At 34.5% G+C, this 25997-nt stretch overlaps 4 protein-coding genes across 4 annotated transcripts; 3 read left to right on the top strand and 1 right to left on the bottom strand.

The window, feature by feature from the left end:
• Positions 1-4148: 4148 nt before the first annotated feature.
• EV154DRAFT_569937 (uncharacterized protein) lies at positions 4149-4654 on the top strand (the record flags this gene model as incomplete). The annotated part of the gene is made up of 2 exons (XM_051606167.1): positions 4149-4336; positions 4417-4654. The coding sequence occupies 2 exons, from the start codon at positions 4149-4151 to the stop codon at positions 4652-4654; spliced, it is 426 nt and encodes a 141-aa protein (XP_051451849.1).
• A 7146-nt stretch (positions 4655-11800) lies between these two features.
• Positions 11801-12189, top strand: EV154DRAFT_487082 (uncharacterized protein; the record flags this gene model as incomplete). The annotated part of the gene is made up of 2 exons (XM_051598935.1): positions 11801-11937; positions 11976-12189. The coding sequence occupies 2 exons, from the start codon at positions 11801-11803 to the stop codon at positions 12187-12189; spliced, it is 351 nt and encodes a 116-aa protein (XP_051451848.1).
• Positions 12190-14165: 1976 nt separating this feature from the next.
• Positions 14166-14834, top strand: EV154DRAFT_487081 (uncharacterized protein; the record flags this gene model as incomplete). The annotated part of the gene is made up of 2 exons (XM_051598934.1): positions 14166-14194; positions 14516-14834. The coding sequence occupies 2 exons, from the start codon at positions 14166-14168 to the stop codon at positions 14832-14834; spliced, it is 348 nt and encodes a 115-aa protein (XP_051451847.1).
• Positions 14835-24234: 9400 nt separating this feature from the next.
• Positions 24235-25313, bottom strand: EV154DRAFT_487077 (uncharacterized protein; the record flags this gene model as incomplete). The annotated part of the gene is made up of 4 exons (XM_051598933.1): positions 24235-24407; positions 24486-24620; positions 24785-24936; positions 25291-25313. The coding sequence occupies 4 exons, from the start codon at positions 25311-25313 to the stop codon at positions 24235-24237; spliced, it is 483 nt and encodes a 160-aa protein (XP_051451846.1).
• Between the last annotated feature and the right edge of the window lie 684 nt (positions 25314-25997).

The following is a 25997-nucleotide window of genomic DNA, read 5'->3' as shown; positions in this document are numbered from 1 at the left end:
AAGATCGAGATAGGGATTTAACAAGTAATTCAGTATTACTCACACTGCGTTTAAAGGTAAGCTGCATTTAACATTTATGGCCAAACACTACATACCGCGTTTTACTTTCCGAACAATAACAACGATATACATGAAATTTCATCAGATGTCTCAAATACTATGACTGTTGCATTGGCCGAATTAAAAGTAGTGATCATTGACGAAATTAGCCTTTTTAGTACCGGGCATCTTCTTTGGATTGATAAACGTCAAGAGACATATTTGGTCGTGATAGACCATGCTTTTTTGGAGATTTTAATCAACTGCCACCCTTATTTGATTTTGCTTTCTACAAAGAGTTTCCCAGTGATCCTATAAAAAATTTAAAGTTTCAAGATGTATGGCATTCATTGAAAGTCCACTACTTAACACATAAACAGTATCTATAGAATTATCACGACTTAAAACTGTACAACTGAAACCAAAGTTCAGCTCTTTACGCTCACTACGTACAAATATTCAAGTTATTTCCCACAATGTTCAACGCCTAAATGCTCATGTCGATCAAAGTTAACGATGAAACATATATGTCATCAGATTATATTTTATTATCTGAAACTTGGACCACTCAGAACCAAATTTTTGATATTCCTGGATTTACTGAAATTTCAAGAGAGTATAGCCGATTCAACCACCTCTGGAGCTTATGGCGCAATGTGTCTTATAAATGATAGATTAAATCAGTCCACACCATTCAGCAAAATACAGCTATTGAATGCATCCAGTGAAGGGTATATCTATAGCGGGACTCAGTTCTCCGACATTACTTGTTCTATCATTTTACATATTCCCTAAATTCAAATTAGACGATGCTATTCCAATTATAGAATCATGTATCACAGTCAATGAAAGAATAATTTTAGCTGGTGATTTTAATGTTGATTTTAATATCGAATCTTCATCAAGAACAAAATTATTACAACTTCTTGATAAATACAATATGTACACAGCCATGCCAGATGATATGAAATCTACAACAAATAATGGCACATTCATCGACAACATATTTACTAATTTTACTGTTCAAGAAGGCAGTAGATACATATTGTTTACAAGCTACCATGACCCGTTAACCATGACCCGTTATATATTACCTTTTAAGCACATTATTCAATAAAATTTAAGCTCATGTGATTTAAAAAAAAGTGTGTCACGTCGTATTAGAAAAGCGCCCCCGGGAAGGCTGATTAGCCTTGAGTACGGCCGGATTTTTTCTTAAATCACTTTCTCCATTAAAGTCCCTTTTTATATTATAATTTTCTTAATTTAATAGTCGATTGTTATATGAGCACTTTTTTTTTAGTTTTATCTTAAATGTTATGTGTGGTATTCTTGGGCAGAGGGCTCACCGTAAAACCCTCAACATCTGGCGGAGAGATCTCCCGTACCCCAATCTCATATCTCTACAAAAAGCTATTAAGTCGAAGAAAAAAAACACGCTTTTAAAAATTACACTGTAAAAATCAAATTACGCTGTAAAAAAAAATTACGCTGTAAAAAAAAAGTTATACCGAAGATATTATGCTGTAAAGCAGAAGATGATCAGTTTTTCTGAAGGTAACACTTTAATGATTAATATTATGGGCCGTAATCTTGGGAACATGGGTTCCCCCTCCCCAAACCCCGTACCCCTTTTGCATAAGAAACCCCGCACCCCCGATTATTTTACATATCTGTTTAAGATATATTGTTGCAACAAAAATAAAAGTAGTATTGTTTTTTCTGATGGTAATACTTCAATGTTTAATGTTATGGGCCGTCTTCTTGGGAGGAGGGATTTGCCCTCCCCCCAAACCCCACACCCCCCTCAAAAAATTCAAAATGTGTGACTGTTTTGTACAATTCCTAATTCCTATTATTTTATATATTAATTGTATTAAGGGTACGAATATTGGTCTAAGGGGACGATGTCGCTCGTATTTTAAATGGTCGCGTAAATTCTCTACCTTCATGAAAGTTAGTTACGGAAAGACGCTTCTAATTGAAAGGCGGTTGAATATATACTTAAAACTTCTATGAAAACATTAAGTATTCGTATTGAATAAAGTTTTACGTATGTAAAAAAACAAAGGGACACAGTGCACAGAAATATTGATATGCGACAAATATGCAGGGGAACAACCGAATAATTTGGTAGTTTTACGACAACACTTGTACGTTAAATGTTCATTGTTAATAAAAAAGGATAAACTCTTGTACGTTTAAGGCTCATTGTTAGTGAAAAAAGCGATAACACTTGTACGTTTAACGTTTACTGTTAGTGAAAAAACAACAACACCTGTTCGTTTAACGACGAAAGTTGGTTAAATAACGAACAACAAACTTGTACGTTCTGCAATCAACATTGGTGACAGCAAAGAACTTGGTTGTTTGACAAACAAGTATATTTAGACGCTTTTTCAACATATTTTTACGCAAATAATTGATGTCAGCTATTTTTCAAACAGGTATTTGGCTGTAAAAGTGGTACGTTTTGTCACCAAATATTTCGCCATAATGACTGATGTTAAAATAAAGTAGTTATGACAGTGAACACCAGACTGGAAGTAGTCGACTAAAAAATTCTATAGTATAAACTTTAAGGATAATAAGATAATCAATGTTGATTTTAAGAGGGCGTAAGCAACATAAATATAAACTGATTGCCAAGATTAAAAAGAATAGTAATTATGTGTTTGAAAACACTATGTTATAAACGCTTTCGATAATACAAGGACCAAAGCCGAGTGTGAAATATGAGTTTTGAATCAGATGTTATATGATAAGTAAAGACGTTCGATAAACAAGAAGTAAAAAAGTTGAGGGAAACACAAAGGAGTCAATTACAAATTATTACAAAACTAGATTTTAGTCAAAATAAAACTGATGTAATATTTATTTGAAAAAAAAAGGAAGCGTATTTAAAGCAAATATTCTATCCTGTGTAGCGCCAAGTTAATTTAGATTGGCGGCAACAATGCGATCCCGATTGACTTGTTGGGAATATCAATGCGAGGTCAAAGTTACTGTAACGCATTGAAGGTCAAATGTAGAGATCCAGGGACAGATCATCATCGTCCACGGAGGATAGACTTTCCAAATTTCAATAATTTGAAAAAAGAAAGCACGACCGGAGTTGGTCATTATATCCAACACTTTTTTTAATCATCTACATAGATTAGCAACACAAAATGTCAAATCAAAGCATTGTTTTAACGACAGAATTTATTTGTAGGGAATTGTCTAATTACGCCGATGAGGTAGTTCAATTTAAAGGATCCGTAGCCGAATATGACTTGTGGTTCCCAAACGGCCCCAAGCGTCACGGAAACTGGGTTCTTTCTCAAAGATGTTAATCAAGAAAAAAGATCATTCTTGGTGAAACAGTTGATGAAGCCAAAACAATTAAAAATGTTAAATGTTTTGTTTGTAATCATGCTGGAAAGCCACGTACACATACCAAGCCTACAAATAGCGATGATAGACCTGCCAAAAAATCCCGCATTTATAGTCTATCAATCAAAGTTGGCTGTACCGCAAAATTCAGATACAAAGAAATGCTCAACGGCCAGGTAGAGGTGTCCTATTCTCGGGAGCATAAAAACCATAATCCATTAGATACTTCCGACATTGGCAAATCGAAACTCACAAAGGATGTTCAAGGTTGAATTTCCACACATGTTGACAAAAACATGGATTGCAAATCTATCAAGCCATGAACAAACGGATGACGTAAATGCTTTACAGATGCTTATCAAATAATAATTGGCCCAAAGATTGAAAAAAATGCCGATTTTCAAGGTGTACCAATGTCTATGTGGATCAATCATAGAGTAGTTCAAAACATGATTTATGAAAGACTTAAGAAGAAGTACAGAAAAGGTGAATCAGAAAAATCAGTGTAGAGCTATGGACTGATTTTCTACATAATAAAAATTATCAGGCTTTTAATATTTTGATCAAGAAGACGGGCCTAAGATGGTAGATAGGGTCTCGCCATGTCAAAAGGGAGAACATGTTCTCTGACTGTTTGTTTAAAGTTTATCACTCCATTTTAAATTTGTTTCCAGTTTTTAGAATTATCCTATGGATGGTGCTTGGATTGAACATAAAAGACATGCACTTACGTCATGCACAGAGGCAAGCGTTGTTACTTCTTCACCATTGTTGTGAGTAACACTACCACAAACAAAGGCTTACCAGCAGCATTCTTCATCACCAGTGACGAGTCTTCATATGCATTGACCAAATGGTTGAGATGGTTGAATGTAAACAACAAGTTGAGCGAAAATAAAATTATGATCGATTGTAGAATAATGTAACAAATTGCCATTGAAACAGTTTTAGGCTGCACTGTTTCTGTTTTGTTATGCCATTGGCATATTCCGAAAAATTTAGACAACCGCATGAAGGAAAGATAATCGATCTTTTGTCTGCTTTAACTCGTTTATACACATACGTTGTTGCTGATTTAGGGTCTAATAACAATATCCCTACCTATTATCTCACCCCTTCCTATTTATTATCACTTCCCAAAGTTGATACACCAATTTCAGTTGAAGTAGTTGTTGAATTATATCCTCGTGGATCTGGTAGTTCGTCAGCCGAAAATACCTGTACGACATCCGCAACATGATCTGGATCTTCAATACAAAATTGGTTTATGTTTATAAAGTCTCTGACTATTGAATTGATATCATGCATTAACGTCTGCAAGTCTCCCAAAGTTCTGATGTTTACATGGCTTGCAACACGGTGTTTATTTTGATTGTAATGTTCAGTATCAAAAACATAAATTTGAGCAAATGATGGTGCTACCTTATTTGATGAGAGCATCAGTATAATAACATGATAAATACTGCCGCAAACTCGGAACACGTAGGCTCAATCGCAAGAGTTCTGAACAGATTACTAAGAATAAACAACTATCAAAGTGAAGTTTAAGCCGTTGTTGTACGACCGTAGAGTGCATCCGCACTTCAATATGCCAAAAACAATTATAAGCAGAGAGAGATATTGAAACTGGACCACAACAGTTTTCTCATAATGAAGGCGCAATGTTTTTAGTCACATATCATTTTAATTATGATTAAAATGAGAATGTGAAATTTTTATTCTAAAAACAAAGTGGGTCCGGAATTTTAACAACTCGATTTTAGGCATGAGCGAAGTATTTGTCACAAGCAGGTTCAAAACTTTAAATTTTTTCTTTTCCGACCAATAGTATCGTCCTGTTTATACATAGTATTTGCGCTCTCCAACCATGAAATATTAACTGCTTCTACTCTCAAATTGAGTACCCGCGCGCGTAGTATTGCAGCTTATCAAATCAAAGTCTGAGGACATTTATTGTCAACACTGTAAGACACAAAAAGGATAAACCAAACTTTATGTATGAGACATTTGACAGTGATAATAACGAATTAAAAATAAAAATGGAACATTTAACAAAGTAAAATTAAGAAACTGCAAAAATAAACTGAAGCTTTATTAAACATACGAGGCTTGTTTTTGAAATAAAAAGACTTAACATATATTTATTAATCGTGAACTTAACGCACCTCTAATGCTTAAGTTACACTGCCTATTATCAGTTTGACACTGGAGAAAACTTTGATGTTTCTCAATACATCTATAAATATTTGGAAAAAGACGATATCCCTAGACCCAGGCAAGAACGTTGATCTACGCAAAAGAATTAATTGTTTATACATCTGATTAACTATTGTATGCGCAATGTTTATACTTCATAACGAAAGATTTGATAATCCATAATATTAATTTCAAAGGTGACCCCTTCATCCACCAAAAACAAACAATTTTTCAGTTCTTCTCGAGTAATTACATATTGTTTGTGAAAAAGTGTTCATATACTTTTCTCTAACCTGGATAATATAATGCTTAATGGTATTAGTTGTTATACTGGGGCTAATGGTAACCTCTACCCCGAAATCACCATAGTAACAATTTTTTTTTTGCAATGACGTTTTTTGTAAAAGTCACTTTTATATTATGACTTTCTCCAAACAATCAGTTTTTATATATGCTCTTTTTTTTAGTCTAATGTTTAATATTATGGGTCGTATTCTTAGGAGGAGTGGTTTTCCCATCCTCTAATTTTGTATCTCGGCTCAGAAATATTACGCCATAAAAAAATTCATGCTTTAAAAACACAGCGCTGTAAAAAAAAAGGAATATTGTTTTTCAGAAGGTAACAATTTAATGCTAAATAATATGGGCAACCCCTCAAAACATTCGTAAATTTGTGACTGTTTTTTACAATTTCTAATTCCTATTTTTTTTATATATTAATATTAACGAGGCTTTTTCAAACCAAACCTCCGTTTCGGTAAAAATTTGACCTTCGCTGCGCTGCAGTAAATTTTTGACCTGCACTATGGTTCGGTACGCTGCGCTTTGAAAAAGCCTCGTGCTGCCGCAGGCCTGTTTTTGAAATAACAAACTTAACATATATTAATTAACCATGAAGCCCATGCACATTATAACTTAAGCTACACTGCCTATTATTAGTTTGATACTGGAGAAAACTTTGATGTTTCTCAATATATGTATAAATATCTGGAAAAAGACGATATCCCTAGACCCACGCAAAAAAGTCGATCTACGCAAAAAGTATTAATTGTTTATTTATCTGATTAGCTATTCTATGCGCAGTGTTTTTGTTTCATAATGAAAGACTTGATAATCCAAAATAGAGTGCATCTGCTTTTCAGTAGTTCCTAACGTGTTTTGTGACATTTTTGAGCATTATCTCCGACTAGTACAAGTAATATAAAAGGAAACTTATTCATAGCCAGATTTTTTTTTTTTTTTTAAAACAATTTTTCAGTGGAAGTAATGTTGGGCCTCCGGCTGCGATTTCATAGGCCGGCTCTAAACAGCTTCAGATCAATATTTCAAGCCTTTCAATACATAAATTAATTTTAAAAAGGGTCACGCGTCTTAAGAATATACTTTATAAAATATATTCGAAATTACAAATGATTTCACTTAGTACATAAAAAAGGTTGAAACTATTTTACCCTTTTTCAGGGTCGGTGATTTTAAGCCTCCGGCTGCGATTTCATAGGCTGTCTCTAAACAATTTCAAATCAATATTTCAAGCCTTTCAATATATAAATTATTTTTAAAAAGGGTCACGCATCTTAAGAATATTTGTTTTAATGTATATTTTAAAATTCAAGTAGTTCTACTAAGAGCATCCCCAGCAGTGCCCGATAAAAAACTCTTAAGTTTGAGTTTTTTTTTTTAATTCAGCAATAAAAGTTTTGTCAACCCCAGCAGTTTAAAAAAAAACTCTTAAATAACGGACCTCAAAAAACTTAATTAATTAAATGTACCTGAAAAAAAAAAGGTGTCAAGATCTTTTTACTCAATCCCGAATTTTTTTAAGATGGAACAACTCGCAGCCATGGCACTCCTGAATCTCAGAAAGCGTGCAAATAATAATGTCCTTCATATACTGAACATCAAAAGACTTAAGGATGAAATGGACAGTCAGTCAACGACAGGTGGTTCAGTCGAAGGGACGCAGAGTCATTGACAGAGACAGTGAATCCGGCTATCAACAGTCTATTAAATGATTACTTTGTCGAAAACCCGGTTTACGGCGAAAAAGAATTTCGTCGTCGATTCAGAATGCGTAAGAATGTCTTTCTTCGAATTGTGGAAGCTATCACCGAGCATGATCCGTATTTCCAAAGAACGCCAAATGCTGCTGGAAAAATGGGTCTTCATCCTTTGCAGAAGGCTACTGCTGCATTACGTCAGCTATGCTACGGCGTCAGCGCTGATACGGTAGACGAGTATTTGCGTTTGGGTGAAAGTACTGCCTTGAAAAGTATGAAGAAATTCTGCGCTGCTGTCGTTGAGGTTTTTGGAGAGGAGTATCTTAGAAGACCCAACGAAGAAGATACCGAGAGACTCCTCGAAGAGAACAAAAAACGTGGATTCCCAGGTATGCTCGGGTCTCTCGATTGCATGCATTGGACTTGGAAAAACTGTCCAACAGCATACCATGGTCAGTATACCGGCAAGGAGAAGAAGCCGACATTGATTTTGGAAGCAGTGTCTTCGTATGACCTGTGGATCTGGCATGCCCATTTTGGCTTACCAGGTTCATTGAATGACATCAATGTTCTTGACAGATCAGATTTGTTCGATGAATATACGAACGGCAGCAGCGTGGATGTGAAGTTTGACGTCGGTGACCAGGAGTTTACCATGGGGTATTATCTTGCCGATGGGATATACCCCAACTTTGCCAATTTGGTAAAGACATTTTCTGTTCCAAAACCTGGTGCCGAGGCAGTAAATATCGTTTCTAAAATATTAAAATTTATATGCTAGCTATTAATCATGACTTCTTAAAATATAGAACTTCGCTAAACAACAAGAAGCATGCCGTAAGGATGTCGAGAGGGCTTTTGGCGTATTGCAGGCTCGATTTGCTATAATTAGTTGTCCTGCAAGATTGTGGAAAAGAAAAGATCTTGGTATGATCATGAAGGCGTGCATAATTATGCATAATATGATAGTCGAAGACGAGCGGGATGAGAGCGACACCCTTCCAAACAATTACTTTAAGTCTCATCCTGCCAATCCTTCTGATGCTGCAGACATTTCTCGCGATCCTTCGTTCTATAGCTTTTCTAGCTATTTAGAGCGCCACGGAAACATCATTGATGCATCTGAACATTTCAGATTGAAGAAGGCCTTGGTCGCGCATCTCTGGCATAGAAAAGGATATGGAATTGTTTAGACTTCACTTCTAAATAAAATTCACTCAAAAGTATAGGTCTATCTAGTTTTAAAAATATAAATAATTTTGAGAATGGAACAGAGGATTAAACATATTTATTGTTCACCATTAATATCTTCTGTACGAAGTATTTCGTTCTCAATCTCAGCTTCGAGGCGATCCAAAGCTTGTTTGCGACTAAGCTTATAGAAACGCAAAGTCTCTTCATCATCCTTGAACTTCTCCAAGTCAACGCTGAACAATCTCTCATCCAACAACTTTTGATTGACTGCCAAAAGCTTTTGGTTGACAGCCAATTTCTCCTGCTTAATGGCGTTCGCCATATCCATCTTCTTCATCATCTCAGAGTATTCGTCTGCTAGCTGTTGCTGGTTTGTTTCCCAGCTAACCAAGGAATCAGTGATCTTCTTGTCCATGGAAGCCTGGTTCTTGCTCTTTTTGCGTCCCTTAGGACGCGCAATGATGGATCCATCACTTTCACCATCTTCATCCTCAGCAATCACTGTTGAGGTCCCAACCTCAGTAGCAGCAGAGCTACCAGGAGCACAAGAAGCGGTAATCGTTCTCTTGGAACCTGCCTTCACCGCCTGTTTTCTCACGAGCTTGGCGTCTCTTCTTGCCATCTCATCATTCCACTTTGGACTACTACGAAGTACCAAAAAACAATCGTAAAAAGCGAAATGAACACGGTATTTTGTCTGAAACAAATTGAAAGCATCCCCCAACTATTTGTTAAATTATTTGAGTTAAACTACTATATCCCTTTATCGATAGTTATATGATACGTACTTCATCTGCAGCAGCATTACCGCTTTTTTTGCGTCGCTGGATTGCTGCGACACAGCCGCAGTACTTGCTGACAGCAGCAGAAATGTTCCCCCAATGGTTTTTGAAGGCCTTCTCGTTTCTTTCTGGCCAGTCGAGCTCACCCTCCGTCTTGAAGTCGTTCATAATCAACTTCCAGAACACTTCCGCCTTCATCAAATTACCATGGACTGCCTGCTCCGAGATGCGCAACCATGACTTGCACACCTGGACATTCTCCTCGTGTGTCCAGCGGAAACGCTTCAACTTGCTGGTATCGGAAGGACCAGCATCCTCATTGCCACTTTGCTCGTGGTCGTCAATTCCATGGACATTACCATCATCACTGGCATCGTTACTAGAATAGTTACCGTTGTCGAAGTCAGAATCGTTGTTATTGCTCATTTTTATTAAAAAAGGTTATAGAGATAAAAAGGGGTATTTTTTATTGATGTTTTTTTTTCCTCTAAAAAAACACTTCGGATTGGGAAAATTTATGGGAAATTTTGATTTCCCAAAGTTAAGGGTTTTTTATCGGGCACTGCTGGGGGTAAAAAACTTTTAATTTTCCCTTAATTAGCGGGCAAATCGACTTTTATCGGGCACTGCTGGGGATGCTCTAAGTACACAAAAAAGGTTGAAGTTATTTCAAGCCATTGCTAACGATTATATAGTCTGTGCGCGGTTTTTTAAATCCGTGAGCACAAACAGTGGGTTATTTCAAAATCCGACCATGGCTAATGATAGTAGCGGCAGGTTATTATTGGCTCAGAAACCTTTTTGTACAGGTTGTGACATTTTTTCCCCGCCCCCACCTAAAAAAAAAATGTTGAATCCAGAATCTGTTATGTTTTTTAAATTGATATCTGTAGATTCTCATTTTAATCAACATAAAAAACAATCCTAACCTTTCAGATGGGATATTAATTTTAAGGAAAATGTGTTTTACCCATCTAAATATTTGTCTCTGCATAAATTTTTTTTAGGTACCACCTAAAAGCAGATGCACTCTATTAATTTCAAAGGCGACCCCTTCATCGACCTAAAACAATCAATTTTCCAGTTGTTCTCGCATAATGACATATTGTTTGTGAAAAAGTGTTCATAGACTGTTTCTCTAAACTCGATAATTTAATGCTTAATACTATTGGTTGTTATACTGGGCCGGAGGGTAACCTCCACCCCGAAAACCCCATAGTAACAATCTTATTTGCAATGATTGTTTCCGTAAAAGTCACTTTTTATATTATGACTTTCTCCAAACAATCAGTTTCTATATATGATCTTTTTTTTAGTCTAATGTTTAATATTATGGGTCGTATTCTTGGGAGGAGTGGTTTTCCCATCCTCTAATTTTGTATCTCGGCTCAGAAATATTACGCCATAAAAAAATCATGCTTTAAAAACACAGCGCTGTAAAAAAAAAAGGAATATTGTTTTTAAGAAGGTAACAATTTAATGCTAAATAATATGGACCGTATTCTTGGGTGGAGGGGTTCGCCCTCCCCCCAAACCCCCCACCCCTCTTGCGGGGGAAACCCCCGCACCCCCTCAAAAAATTCGTAACTTTGTGACTGTTTTTTACAATTCCTAATTCCTATTATTTTTATATATTAATACTTGTTCATTTTATGTCATAATAAATACTTCTTATAAACAGTCTCAAATTATTTAAAAACTGCCTTATAATTTACTTACCTCAAAATACAATACTGCTACGTCTCAAAACTACTTGTAGCCAGTTCAAAAGCTTTGGCATTCTCCGACTGTCATGTTCTCTCCTTCTAAGCAGTTTTCATCAGAATGTTTAACATTTGTATTTGACTATAATCATTCGAATACCACTCTTATCTGATTTCGTCATATAAATTACCCCGTTATCTAAATATGTTTTACCTTTTCTAGTTGACAGCTACATATATAGTCTGGTGCTCACTTTTTAATAACTTTTATCTGAAGCTCTATTTGTATTTTATCCTGTCACTTTTACTGAAACTTGCCACCTTTGCCAATACTCATATTGCCAAATCTGTTGCCAAAAAATAATTGTCCCTTAGATGAAACAGCAGTGAACAGAAAAATTGCGGATTTTTCAGAAGTGGAGGAGGCCATAAATGTTTTTGCTGCAGAACATCCAGTAAAAAGTTTTCTAACAACTATTGCACTTGGGGTCACAGACTGTAGCCAAGCTTTGATATGTACGAAAGATCTAAAGGCCTGGTTTTGGGAGCAAATGTTGTAAGGTCTACATCCGCCAACATCCACCCAATAAATATGAAGCTCTTGATGAAGCGGATCAGTTTAAAGCTCGTCTGGAAGCCAAATGTAATTCCGTAAGTAAGCACTAAACATTATTAATTCTCGGCCGTAGAGAGATAGACGTACTTAAAATTCTCCAATTTAGTGGATTTGGACTGCTATCCAAATATAGTTGTGATAAAATTATGAAGTTCCATCGACAAACATGGACAAAAGAACTGGATTCTTTCCAGCAAAATATCCCCATGCTAATGAAATTAAAAACGCTGCGCCTTCCACACTATCGGGGAAAATTTGGTAAAGACTGCAATAAATCGGTAGTGTAATTTAATAAAATAAAAAATAAAAAATAAAAAATAAAAAATAAAAAATAAAAAATAAAAAATAAGAAATAAGAAATAAAATAAAAAATAAAACAAAGTACATGAGTACGTTTATCATTCCTTTATAGATTATTGACCAAGATGTTAAGATAATAATTTGGGTTCTATTTATACTAAATGAAAGCTGGAACCTAATTTCATATTTGACAGTAATTAGTCATCAATAAATGTTTTCTTTGACTGTCGAATATACAAGTCAAGTTTGTGTTCTTATGTCGGAATGGATATACTAAGATTCTTGCAATGTTACTAGATCTTTTTACATTACTTACCGATAGATTTGTGATTATTATAAATTGGTTGGTGGTTTTAAGTGATTTATGTAGGAGTTTGTAAAGTTTATAGTGAGCACCAAATTAAGTTATTAGGTTTGATTACGCCTTCTTATGAGTAGTAAATAAAGTAGGTTTTAGGAAGGTAGTTATACTATTGGAGCTTTTTACGTCAATTTGAGTATAAGGATTGAAGGTGATAGATATTGTATGTCTTCAAGAGTAGAAGATGAATGAATAAGGGTTAAGAGATAATTTACTTAGACTGTTTGAAGTGTGTATGTTTCTTGTAACAGAAGTTTACCATACAAAATCTAATAACTTATACATAGAACGTTTCTTTTGACAGAGGTTTTGTTATGCATTAGAATAAGCAAAGTAGATAGACGAGCTTAATCTCGACTGCTTAAGTATGTAGGTTTCTTATAACAGAGGTTTACTATACATGATCGTGCTATATATTGAAGGTTTCTTATTACAGATGTTTTCTAATATATAAATGAAAGAGAAGGAGTAAAAAAAAAAAGTAATAAAAATAAAAAACGATAAACGACTCTGAAGAAAATAAGTTTTAAATTGAGATAGAAGTGTGAATTTCGTTATTGATAACGAATTTAAAGGGTGTCACGAAGTTACAAACTGGATCTTTACATGATACAGACTATTTCCATTTATGTTAATTACATCTACTTTTATTCCGGCTAGGTTATGAGGTTTTGCACAACAACTCGTTTAAATTTGGTGACAAAAATATAAATTTTACAGTCAAATACTTTTTTGAAAAATAGCTGGCACAACGGCGAACGTTTTGGTTAAATTTTGTTTCCCGAACACAAATTCAACCCAAATTATTTGGCGTCTCAGGAATATGATCAAAATTATTTTAGCATTTTGATCACTTTTTGTTATATATACCAAACATTTGGTGTAATTACACAAAAAATGAAAAATATTTTGGTGTTATCTGACAAATTTTTGGGGTTTTAACATAAGCTTTGATCACAGAACCAGAATCGATCAGAATAAGTTGCGTTTCATGACCATAGTTTGTGTCATAAGACAAGTATTTATGTTGCATGATAAATATTTCTGTAACGATATGCAAATATGTTGTATTGACACATCAAAATTTTATTAAGAAGCCATGTATTTTGGTTATAAGTAAAAAACATTTTGGTCATACGAAATATATCATTCAATTGTAATATTTTATAAGTATAACATATAATTTAAGAAACGTTTTATTTAAAGGATGCAAATGGATGTGGATATAGAGTATAATATATTTAAATGGGTCAATTAAAGTGTTATTAAGCTAGTGAATAATGTTAGTTATACGACCTCTACGTAATCATACCTTAAATATAGATATATTTGAATGTGTATTTTCAAAATTATTTTAAACTAGTAAGGGAGGTTAGTTATACGGTATAGGTAGCATGATATATGTTAGGTGCAAAAAGTACCTTAGGGTTCGAGCGTATGATATGCCTTTATGTGAGTTTTTACATATCTACAATAAATAATACTTTTATGATCCCAATATTCAAGATAATGTAGTATAAAAAGAACATAAAAAATGGATATTAGCTTCTTAAATCAACATAAAAGATTCTTACATAAAATAAAAGGGTATACAGGTAGGGAATGAGCGAACTCAATAGTATAGAAAGCCTGTAAAATAAGTAACGACATTAGTATCTACATCAAAAAACAAAAGCAGGACTTACCGATTGATTAAAGTCTTTTTGTAAAGTATGTAAAAGAAAGAGAAAAAATAGTAAAACGACGGATCGCGCACCATTAGTTTTAAAAAAAATAGCCTAGCGTAAATTAGTGTGATTTTTTACAAAATTATTGGTCTAATGAAATTTAGTGTGATTTTAGTAGATTTCATAACATTTATTTATAAAAAAAAAAAAAAAAAAAAGAGAGAGAGAGAGAGAGAGAGAGAGAGAGAGAGAGACGAAAAAGAGATATTAAAACAATGTCCTTAGCTCGACCCGAAATGCTTGGTTTGTTGGAAAGGTGCAGTGCTTTATTCAGCATAAGCAGGAAAATGAGGTTGCCTTCTTGGCAGTGATTGAGGTGATGGAGCAGCACAGTCTTGACAGTCATGGTGTTCCTGTTGTGGTTGAAAACACAAAAGATAAAGCCTATCGCAAGATTGCTGTGTGTGATGTGACCGTCACTGTTGAATGTGTTGGCCTTGTGCAGTACTCGGCTACAAAAAGTAAATTCAAAGTCGTGTGGCCAAAAGCACAATTTCATAAAAAGCTTGACCGAAAACTTTGTGGCCAAACAACTGATTACTAGTAAATAGAATAAAAAAAAATTTAGACAGAGCTCAATATTTTCAGTTTTTGGAGTCTGGAATTTGCAACATGTAAAAAAAAAAAAAAAAAAAGAGGATGGTAAAAAAAAAAAAGCGCAAGATTTAAGATTTGTGTATTTCTTGACAAATTTGTGTTATGCGACCAAAACTTTGGTCGCCCGACACAAGTTTTGGTTTTTTACATAAATGGTTCGCCGTTGTGTGGCATCAATTATTTGCCTACAAGTTTGTTAAAAAAGCGTCTAAATTGACTTGTTTGTTAAACAACAAAGTTTGTTTGCAAAACATATAAGTGTTGTCTGCTGTCACCAACTTTGGTTGCAAAAGGTACAAGTTTGTTATTCGTTATTTAAGCAACTTTTGTCGTTAAACGAACAAGTGTTTTTGGTTCTTTTACTAACAGTGAACGTTAAACTTACAAGGGCTGTCGTAAAACAACCAAATTATTTGTTTTTGGCGTATTAGACGGAGTTTACGAGTCTAGTAGCCTAAGAAATGGATGAAAAAAAAAAAAAAAAAAAAGTAAATAAACATTTAAATTACCATATATAGACTCACATATAGTTATCCTGGACACTCGCTTATTCGTAAAGAAAGCTTTATTTTACAATTAAGTGATGTCAATGCAATACTGAGTTATCAAAGGAAAATTTGTTAATACAAATAAAGATGAAACATAGCATTTGTGAAGCCAGATGCGTAAGTTTGTAACAAGCGATTAATTGTTAATTGTTCAGGATGTGCAACGATTCATGTAATGAAGACTTGTAATATGATAAGACTCAAATAAGCATAAAAATGTACTTGTATTTTTCATTATCATTGCGTTTTCTAATGTTTGGTCTAAAAGTTGAAGCTGAAAATGATTTCATTTTAAGAGGGTTTACATTACATAATCATCAAGGCTCCTTCAAATATGATGATGCAATCTTCAAGTTATTTTTATTTTTTTGTTAACGCTATTATGTATCATTGAAAATGTATAAGCTTTGTGCATTCATGCACATACCCAATTGATTTACCCTCCTGGGAACCATGTGTTTTTACCGAAGCGCAAGCGTAGGTGCAAAAATATATGGTCAGGAGGGACTGTCTAATACGCCTTTAAAAAATGGGATCAGCGACCCGAAGGGGAGCCCCATTTTTTTTTTCCCCTGCATATTTGTCGTAAATCAACCAATTTTGTGCACTGTGTGTCCCCTTGGTTTTTTTACACATATACAACTTTATTCAATATTATTGCCAATGTTTGTCAGTAACAAATAATTTAAACGGGTAACTAGATGTAGGCATAAATTTTTGGAACACGCGTAACTTTTATATTTTAAACTCATTATAGCCTTTCAACCAATACAATTGAAGCAAATCCGTAAATTGTTATGTATTTCTTGCAGAGCTATGAACTCGATCAGCTTTTGGTTTAAACGCACAAGAGTACGTTTATATTATTATTGTTCAATTAAACAATATTTGTATACAGTAGGGGTCCTCAGTCGTCGAGGTTTTAAAAAATAATATTTTTTGAATAAAAATTAGCCAATCAGAATTTTTTGAATTTTTTATTCGAACGAGCAACTTTTTTCTTGTTCATTCAAAAAAAATAATAAAATAATAATAAAAAAACAAATTACGTAACTAAAAATTCCAGTGTAACTGAAATTGAGGTAATTGGGGTCCGCATTCGTAAAAATGTAATGATATTTATGATTGGCTAATTATTTTTATTCAAAAAATATTACTTTTTAAAACTTCGACGACTGAGGACCCCTAGTAACTTTTGCTTTTAAATTTAATTTATAAAAAAAAAGTTTTTCACTTTTAGTCAGACGCCTTTTCAATCTAAGAATTCTAGGAATTGGGTTACACAGTGGCGGACTGGGTGGTAAAAACCCGCAACATGTGGTAAAAACCCGCAACATTTGGTGGTAAAAACGTCCATTTTATACCACCGAATGTTGCGGAATTGTGGTTCATTTACCACCGGATGTGGTAAAACTCCAAAATTATACCACCTAATGTTGCGGGTTTTTGCTACATGTTGCGTGTTTTTACCACCTAGTGTTGCGGGTTTCTTCCGCATGTTGCGTATTTATACCACTTCTAGTAGCTACTAAATTCCACTTGATGCGTCTTTTTACCATAATATAGCGTCCTTTCACTCAAAACGTAGTACGTACGTTATTACATCACTTAAACTATATTATTATTGATGCTGATGAACCTTTATACTGTTGTGCAATCAAGAAATACATTATATAATAAAAAAGCAGGGTTTAAATGAAAACGTTTTATTTTATTCAATTTTTATTTTGTATTTTACTTTATTTATTATAATTTTTGTACATATCATCTCCAAATTGATAAGGTACACTTACCTCCGTAATACTTCTTGCACTTACCTCCATAATACTTCTTGCACTTACTATTAACGGGCCCAATTAACACCATACTAGCCAAACAGCCGCCTATAGATACAGGTAACATTCGAGAGTCCCGCGAGATGTAGCAGTATATAGACCAAATCATTTTATTAGCCTAAAAAAAAATGCAGCCTAAAAGAAAAAATTGCAGCCTAAAAGAAAAATTTACAGCCTAAAGAAAAAAATATAGTCTAATTGAAAAATTTTCACAGCCTAAACCTGCTTTTCAAGTCCAAAGACGGCTCGAAATCTATACAACTCTTTAGAAAAACCGTATTGGAAATTCAAATGATAATTACCTTCAGCATATGGCAATGTATACACACAAATTCTTGGTACTTTAAAGTGTAATGACATAATAATAATTTGTATTTCATATGTCATATTTACCTAGTTTGTATAATCTACGGTATCTATTACTTAAATAACAGCACTTACAACACGAAGCAGAATTCCGGGCTGCCTTAAAAAAAGTTATAAGAGAAAGAAAGGGAGAAAACTAAATGAACAAATTTATTAATCTATAGCAAATTATTTAAAGTGCGAATCACGCTAAAACATCTTCTACAGTAGCTGATTGTAACACTTTTTTGTAGAAGCACATCATCCATTTTTCTACGGATTTGCTCCTTATTGGTCAAAGAAGAGTTATATTCTTCTTATAAAGCTTGTTTGCCTTAAATTAACTATACTCATAAGGTTAATCATTATCCTGCTGGTTCTTTAGCTGATTTGTAAGTTGGTCGTATCTTTCTCTGTAATGCGTAGACAAGTTTTATTATAATTAAATTCTTTTCAACAATTGATCTAATGACAGTACTTGTAAAAGAAAAAAATTTAAAAAGAGGAAAGGAAGGAAAAATAAAAATAAATATAAATAAAAAATTATATGCCGGTGGTTGCGTGTTTTATCCACCATGTTGCGTCTTTCCGCTACCGAGTCCGCGGCTGTGTTAGAGGAACAGAGTGGTAAATAAATGGTGAAACATAAATAAATTATCCGAAAACCATCAAGTCAATCGATTTTATCTTCAACGACTTTCACTATGGCGGATTTTTTGTTTGACTTAAATAAATTTGTTCGTAAAACGTACAATAGTTGGTTGTTTTGCAGCCAAATTTGTTCGAATTGTTACCTACTGGTTTTGTTTGTTTCTTTATTTTATTTTTAGTTATTTGCTGCAATAAAATTCGTACGCAAAACGAACAACAGTTGGTGATTTTGCATTTGAATTCGTACGATTTGTCACCAAACTGCTTTTACTTTATTTTGCAATTGTTTGCAAAAACTAATTTGTACGCGAAACAACCAACTGACGGTAACTCTGTAACCAAACTTGTACGTAATTTTAACAAGTGGGCTTTTTTCGGAATAGTAACACTATATTCTACTCTAAGCCTAATTCACACATACCTTATCATTTATTCACACTTTATTTTTTACCACTACCACTACCTCTGCCATTACCTCTGCTAATTCTTCCGCTCGTCCTTCCCCTGTCTCTTCGGCTCCTCCAAAATGAAGAAAAACTATTAGGATCATCCGCAGAAATGAATGAAGACCCCATCATTAAGCCAAAACACGGCCGTAAAGAATATTTGTATTGAAAATAAAAAATAGTGACATATCAAAATATAACCTCTTTCCTAAGTCTGAACTCCCTTTTTTTATTTCTTTTTTCTACTTTCTTTTTTTTAAAAAAAAATTGTAACTTTCTCTACCTACCGTATTGCTTGTCTGTACTAATAGTGCTGGTTTGTATTTACTGTCGGAATGAAGTTAATTTGTCATTCCAATACCTTGGTTACTTTTTACCTCCATGTCATCTGTAAGTGACATTTTTTATTTTCTGTTAGACTTATTTAAACTACAACTTCTGGCGTAGTCAGGCTAAAGCATCCTTAAACGCGCTCTTATCATTGCAGATATGAAGACTTTATTAGGCTTATACCTATAAAGGGAAAACAAGTTTTGATTATCGTAAGTTTTTCTTGATTGACTACACGTATAGAAGGAACTAATGTGCTCTACCTCACGCATGTTTATAGATACATCAGCTTTTTTCGACTTCCTTTTCCATCTTCTTTTGAAACTATTTTTGTGTGCGGTTTTTCAAAGATTAAATGGTACGCGTTTTTAGTATTTGCGGTTTTTTTTAGTGCCTCACCAATTTAACGTTACAGATTTCTCTATCACTCACTGCTTATTTCGGTCTGAGCATAAGTAGGTTACCATACACTTAACACTACTTACTTACTTTTCTAATCCCTCTATCAATTGGAGTATCTTCCAACCTCCTTTAAGAAAAACATGTCACTTATTTCCAACGCATTCGAGGTAGTAAGTAGTTTCTTACATTGTTTCTTAGGTCAATTGTATTATGGGTACGAATATTGGTCCAAGGGAACGATATCGCTCGTATTTTTAATGGTGGCATATAATCCCTACCTTCATAAGCATTCGTAATGGAAAGAACGCTTCTATTTAAAAGTCGGTTGAATATATAATTAAAACATCATTAAAATAATAAAGCGATTATTATTAATAATATTTTTTAAATAAATGACAGATGCATTATTAGTTTCCGCCTTTAAAAGAATTGGATAACACTTCTACACCTTCGATTTTATTTTAAAAACATTTTTTTTTTGAATGATAAAAGTGATTGTAAAAAAAGTGAAAAGTTTTGGTCGATTTCAGCTAGGTCCGACGTTACCGAGCATAATCCATACATATGTGTGTACTCCATTACCCTTCATTAGTAAATTTTGGCTTGGGCTTGTGCGAGCCAACAAACTTCAGCAACGTTTCTTTGATCATAATACCTTGAAGTGGGCCATGATATTCTGATCAAAGGTTGATTAGTCCATGAGATTTAGGTCATGTTCTTGAAGCAAAATAAAATTAAGACTACCCATGAGAAATATGCTAGATTAGTGGTTATACTGTGACAAATATATTATGTCTTACAAGATTTTTAAAAATTTTGTAGTGTAGGATCCTGGATCTAACATTTCACAATAGTAGTTAGGATCTTCCTATAAGGGGAGTGTATACATTGTTCAAGAAATATTAATATATAAAAATAATAAGAATTAGGAATTGTAAAAAAAAGTCACAAGGTTACCAATTTTTTGAGGGGGTGCGGGGGTTTCCCCGCAAGAGGGGAGGGGGAACCCCTCCACCCAAGAATACGGCCCATAGTATTAAGCATGAAAGAACTGATATCTTAAAAAACAATGCTTTTTTTTAACAGTGTAATTTTTAAGCAGTTAAAAAAAATTGGGGGGTGCGGGTGTTTTCCCCGCAAGAGGGGAGGAGGAACCCCTCTACCCAGGAATACGGCCCATAATATTTATCATAAAATTGTTATCTTCGGATAAACAATAATCCTTTTTTTTTACTGCGCTGTGTTTTTAAAGCATGAATTTTTTTATGGCGTAATATTTCTGAGCCGAGATACAAAATTAGAGGATGGGAAAACCACTCCTCCTAAGAATACGACCCATAATATTAAACATTAGACTAAAGAAAAGAGCATATATAAAAACTGATTGTTTGGAGAAAGTCATAATATAAAAGTGACTTTCACAAAAAACGTTATTGCAAAAAAAAAATTGTTACTATGGGGGTTTTCGGGGTAGAGGTTACCCTTCGCCCTAGTATAACATCCAATAGCATTAAGCATTATATTATCGAGGTTATAGAAACAGTCTATGAACACTTTGTCACAAACAATATATTATTATTCGAGAACAACTGAAAAATTGATTGTTTTAGGTCGATGAAGGGGTCGCCTTTGAAATTCATATTTTGGATTATCAAGTCTTTCATTATGAAACAAAAACACTGTGCATAGAATAGTTAATCAGATAGATAAACAATTAATACTTTTTGCGTAGATCAACGTTCTTGCCTGGGTCTAGGGATATCGTCTTTTTCGAAATATTTAAACATGTATTGAGAAACATCAAAGTTTTCTCCAGCGCCAAACTGATAATAGGCAGTGTAGCTTATGCTATAATATTGCGTGGGCTTCATGGTTAATTAATACATGTTAAGTTTTTTATTTCAAAAACAGGCCTACGGCAGCACTAGGCTTTTTCGAACCAAACCCTCGTTTCAGTAAAAATTTTGACCTTCGCTGCGTTGCGGTAAATGTTTAACCTGCACGACGGTTCAGTACGCTGCGCTTTGAAAAAGACTAGTTAGTATTAAGTTTCTCTTTCTTTTAATTCCTGATCTGAGAATATTCTCTTCTTGATCGGTGATACCGTAACTCAGTGGTATAGCATTCTGTGTCCGACTGTCATTCGTATATCGTATTTAAGCCAATTATGCACTCTTTAATATAGAAGTATGTACTCGTAGAAAGAGAAGTTGCATAGCAGTATAGAAGCTTATGCTGATATGCAACATCAACGGTTGTTTTAATTCCATAGTTTGCTTATTTAAACAATTTGTTTAATTATCCTTATGTCAATCGTACCCAAATACGACAGTGTATGTTCTTTATAAGCGTTGCAATTTTATAAAAAAGAGAACATCTACCATGTAAATTTTTTTTTGTCTTGGATTTTATTAAGGAAACGCTGACAAATGGGCGACGTACCCTATTTCTCACTCTACAGTTTTTTTTTTCAATTTAGACATCATATGATCCACTTCGTTATCAAGTCTATGCATTTGTGCACCTAGTACTGTATCGTCAACAATTTAATTTTGAATAATCTAAGATAACGTATAGCATATCGTATCTGTTTACATAACAGTTCTAAAAGTCGCATTTAAGAAAGCACTGATATTGTCACAGACGAAATAGGAACAAGACATAAAAACTACTCGGCGACACGAGGGGGGCGATTGGTTAAAATAAAATATGTTTATTTATTAAGAGGGGGAGGGGTTAGGACTAAGATCCAGAAAACGTTTTTCTAATAAATAACTAGCATCTATTTATACTATTTCTTATACATGGGAAAAGCTACGATGGGTTTAAATTATAGATTAACAAGGGACTTTACGGAACAGATATCATGAGCAGATTATTGACAAGCATGAGTAATTGAGATTCGACGATTAATAACAGGCTGGATTTAGTTGACATTGAATAATTAGATGGTTCGGGAAATATCTCTGATTGGACACGGGTGGGAAAACTGAATTGGGATATAAAGTAATAGATGATCGGAAAAAGGTTTACTAAAGTTGAGTCAGACAAGATACGGAAAATATATTGGAATACAGATTGGTGGTAGGTTTTACAAGGAATTCAGGAAGCGGGCGAGATATACAGATATGATTTTGGGTGCAAGGATTTAAGGGAGTTTGGTAGCGGACAAGATATACTGTTATTAAATTGTAGGACAAGGTTTCACAAGGGTTAAAAATCAAGGCATAATCTAGGACATGATGAAATGAGTTCATGACAACTTAACTTTCGCTCACAAGAAACTATTGTTGTTTCTTGTATTGAAGTATGCCACATGCTTTGGAACATTATACAGCCATCTCAAGGTCACTAATCTAGTAGAATTCGGCGTAGATACAGGAGACAGTAAGCCAATTTACAACCGTCCGTATGCATTTATTCTATTATCAGAAAGGGATTTCATGAAAAGAGAACTACAAGAAATAGTGGAAGCTGTTGTTTTGATTCTCACCACCCATACCCCGTACAATTCTTCTGGTACAGGCTGATCTTTCCCTTGCCCGTACATCAAGAAAGCTAATTGTCAAAGAAGGTTGATCACTAATTTTATTGGCCTCGATCAAGTCACCAAGAGAGATACCTGGCCGATGAACAATACGGTGGATGTTATCGAGTGTTTTTCGGGAAGCAAGGTCTACTCTTCGTGTGATATGCTGAAGGGATTTCATTTAATCAATGTGGAAAAGGACTCTATTCCAAAACGTACCATTGCAACTCACTCGGGTAATTTCAGTCATCGTCTACTGCCCTTTAGGTTGATCAACGCCCCTCACGCCTATACTAGGTGTGTGAGCCTTTGATTGCACCTCACACAGAATGGTGTACCTCTTTCATGGATGAAATTTGCATATTCAACCAATATGTGGAAACACAGTTGGGGTGTTTGGAGTTGTTTTTCCAACGATTAATGAAGTGTGACATAATATTGAACGCGGAGAAGTGTGAATATTTACTGGACCAGGTCAAGCTATTAAGTTTTGTCATTTCTAATAATCAAGTGCAACCTGCTAAGCCCAAGCTCAATTGCATTGCCGAATACCCCCGTCCCAAGGATCCCACCCGTTTTAAGGTTTTTGTCAATTAGTGTGGTTATTTTAGAAGACATGTTCAACAGTTCTTGCATATCGCTGGACCAATGAATGATTTGCTGGAGAAGGGTCGTGCATTCGTTTGGTCCCAAGCTCAAGAAGATTGCTTTAAAAAGTTCAAGGAGGCTGCTTGCGCAGCTACTCTGTCGTATTTGGGTACGATTCACTTTAAGAATAATTAAGCAAATCGTTTAAATAAATAAACTATGAAATTAAAACAACCTTTGATGTTGCATATCAGCATACGCTTGTATACTGCTATACAACTTCTCGTACTTCGAGTACATACTTCTATATTAAAGATTGCGTGATTGGCCTAAATACGATGTACGAATGACAGTTGGATACAGAATGCTATACCACTGAGTTACGATATCACCGATCGAGAAGAGAAACTTCTCAGATCAATCAAGAATTATAAGAAAGAGAAACTTAATATTAATAGTTCTCTCAATGGATTAGCTACCCAGAGAGAGAATAGAACAGCTATTAATATAAATGGTTCATTTTCTTATATATTGATATAGTTATATTGCTGATAAAGAGTATAAAGAAATAGTGTATGAATTAATGGATACCTAGCTTCTAGATAAAGTTTTAATATTAGTTCAATGCCAATTTTACATTTTTAATTGTAGTATTCACCTTCGTCGTAAAAATTTACTTTACACGGTTTCTGATTGCAGCAATCAAAAGGTTTTTAGACCCCCAACTGTTGGAAAAAGCAAAGAGAGGAAGATCGTTATCAGCTCCAAGGTAAGAGAACATATGATCGTCAGCGATCAATGCGAGCATTTCTCTTTTTTCAAACCCAATCTTCATCCAAGTAAAACCTGGAAACAGTGTAAACTGAAAAAGGACGTAAACGGTAACGAAATTTTTCATCGCGGTGTATGTCTAATCGTATCGACGTTCCGGTTCGAAATCATCCATTGCAATAGGACCACCTTCCAATATATTGTTGTGGCTTTTGATGTAGGTTCTCGAGTCCTCAATGACCGGGTTCTTTGCAGAGACACCTGAGGGTTTAGCTTCAACACGTTGGCCTAAACAATTTGGGTTCTGTAACAAAGCTTTTTTTTCTCCTCGGTGTAGATATTGCTGATCAGGTTTCTTAATTCCGTATTGCCTTCTTGATCAGTACAACCAGGCATACCTTGGAGCCGAATTAGCATTGCATGAGGTATTTCTTTCTTTAAAATTATCTTACCAGCAACTCGTGAGTGATCGGCCATGTGTTTAATCATTTCTTTTAACTCTGTAATGGTGTTCTTCATTTCCATAACTTCATGCTTAAGAGATTGCACTTCAGCTACAAGAGGATCGTGACCGAAAAAGGAGTTGGATGCAGAATTAAAGAGACTATCAAAGGAAGAATATAATCTTTGCGTAGAAGAGGTTTCGTAGTCATGCATTATTTGGAATCAAGTATAGTCTAAGTAGTTTTCTGAAGAGATGATAAAAAGATGTAGTTAAAAAAAAATTAAAATGCATTTGTACTTTCCAATTCGGTAATCTGTCCCAAATAGGTTAAGATGGAAACCGGCTGTCATCACAAATCAGGCAATTTGACAGGCTTGGCATAATTCTGCGACGTATTTACCGGAAACTTTGCAGTGAAGGATTACTCGTAATTATTGACAGTGATAACGCGTTATAAAATAAAGAGATGTTAAAAGGCTGGTAAGCAATGCACTGGGTATGTTACTAACTTACATGGGAATATTTGAGATGGTCATTCCGACAGCAAAAAAAAATAATCTTGTCGTTTTACAAAAATGTAAACTTGTTTGTAATGTCAACGACTACTCTTTTTATACCAAACGTTCCACAGGAGGTAACGACGCACCGTAACTACGTCAAAGTACTATGAGTGATAGCTCGTTATGCGTGTTTAAAACTGACAAATTATCTAATACAGAACAAGCCCGAAGCAAAGCGTCTATTTTTTGATATAAAAGGATCTGGAAAATCGACCGAAAAATGAAACCACCACCATATTTACAATGCAAACGTCCCCAAACAACACTAGTCAAAGAAAATATAAAAGAGCTCGAACCCATACTCCTACGGCTGTGCTTTTTAAATGCCTGTCCAGGTACTCTGAAAGTCTTGCACAAGTTGATTTGTCATCTGTTCCAACAGATATCCATAAAATGTCTAAGGATACTCCCCGCGAAAGTCCTCCTAGCTATCCCAACTTTGAAGGGTTAGACCAAAATGAGTGTGTTCATGAAGAGCATGATGAAATTTTTGAAGATGCATTTTTCACCAACTCGAATGATTTCGAATATACTGCTGGATTTGTTGCGCCAGAGATGGATTCTGTTGTATTTGAGTACGATTCACTTAAGAATAATTAAACAAATCGTTTAAATAAATAAACTATGAAATTTAAAACAACCTTTGATGTTGCATACCAG

Source organism: Mucor mucedo, assembly GCF_025094135.1.
Source record: "Mucor mucedo strain NRRL 3635 chromosome Unknown EV154scaffold_169, whole genome shotgun sequence".
Lineage (NCBI taxonomy): Eukaryota > Fungi > Mucoromycota > Mucoromycetes > Mucorales > Mucoraceae > Mucor > Mucor mucedo.
Note: the sequence above shows the minus strand (reverse complement) of the source record. Positions and strands in the feature narration are given on the sequence as shown.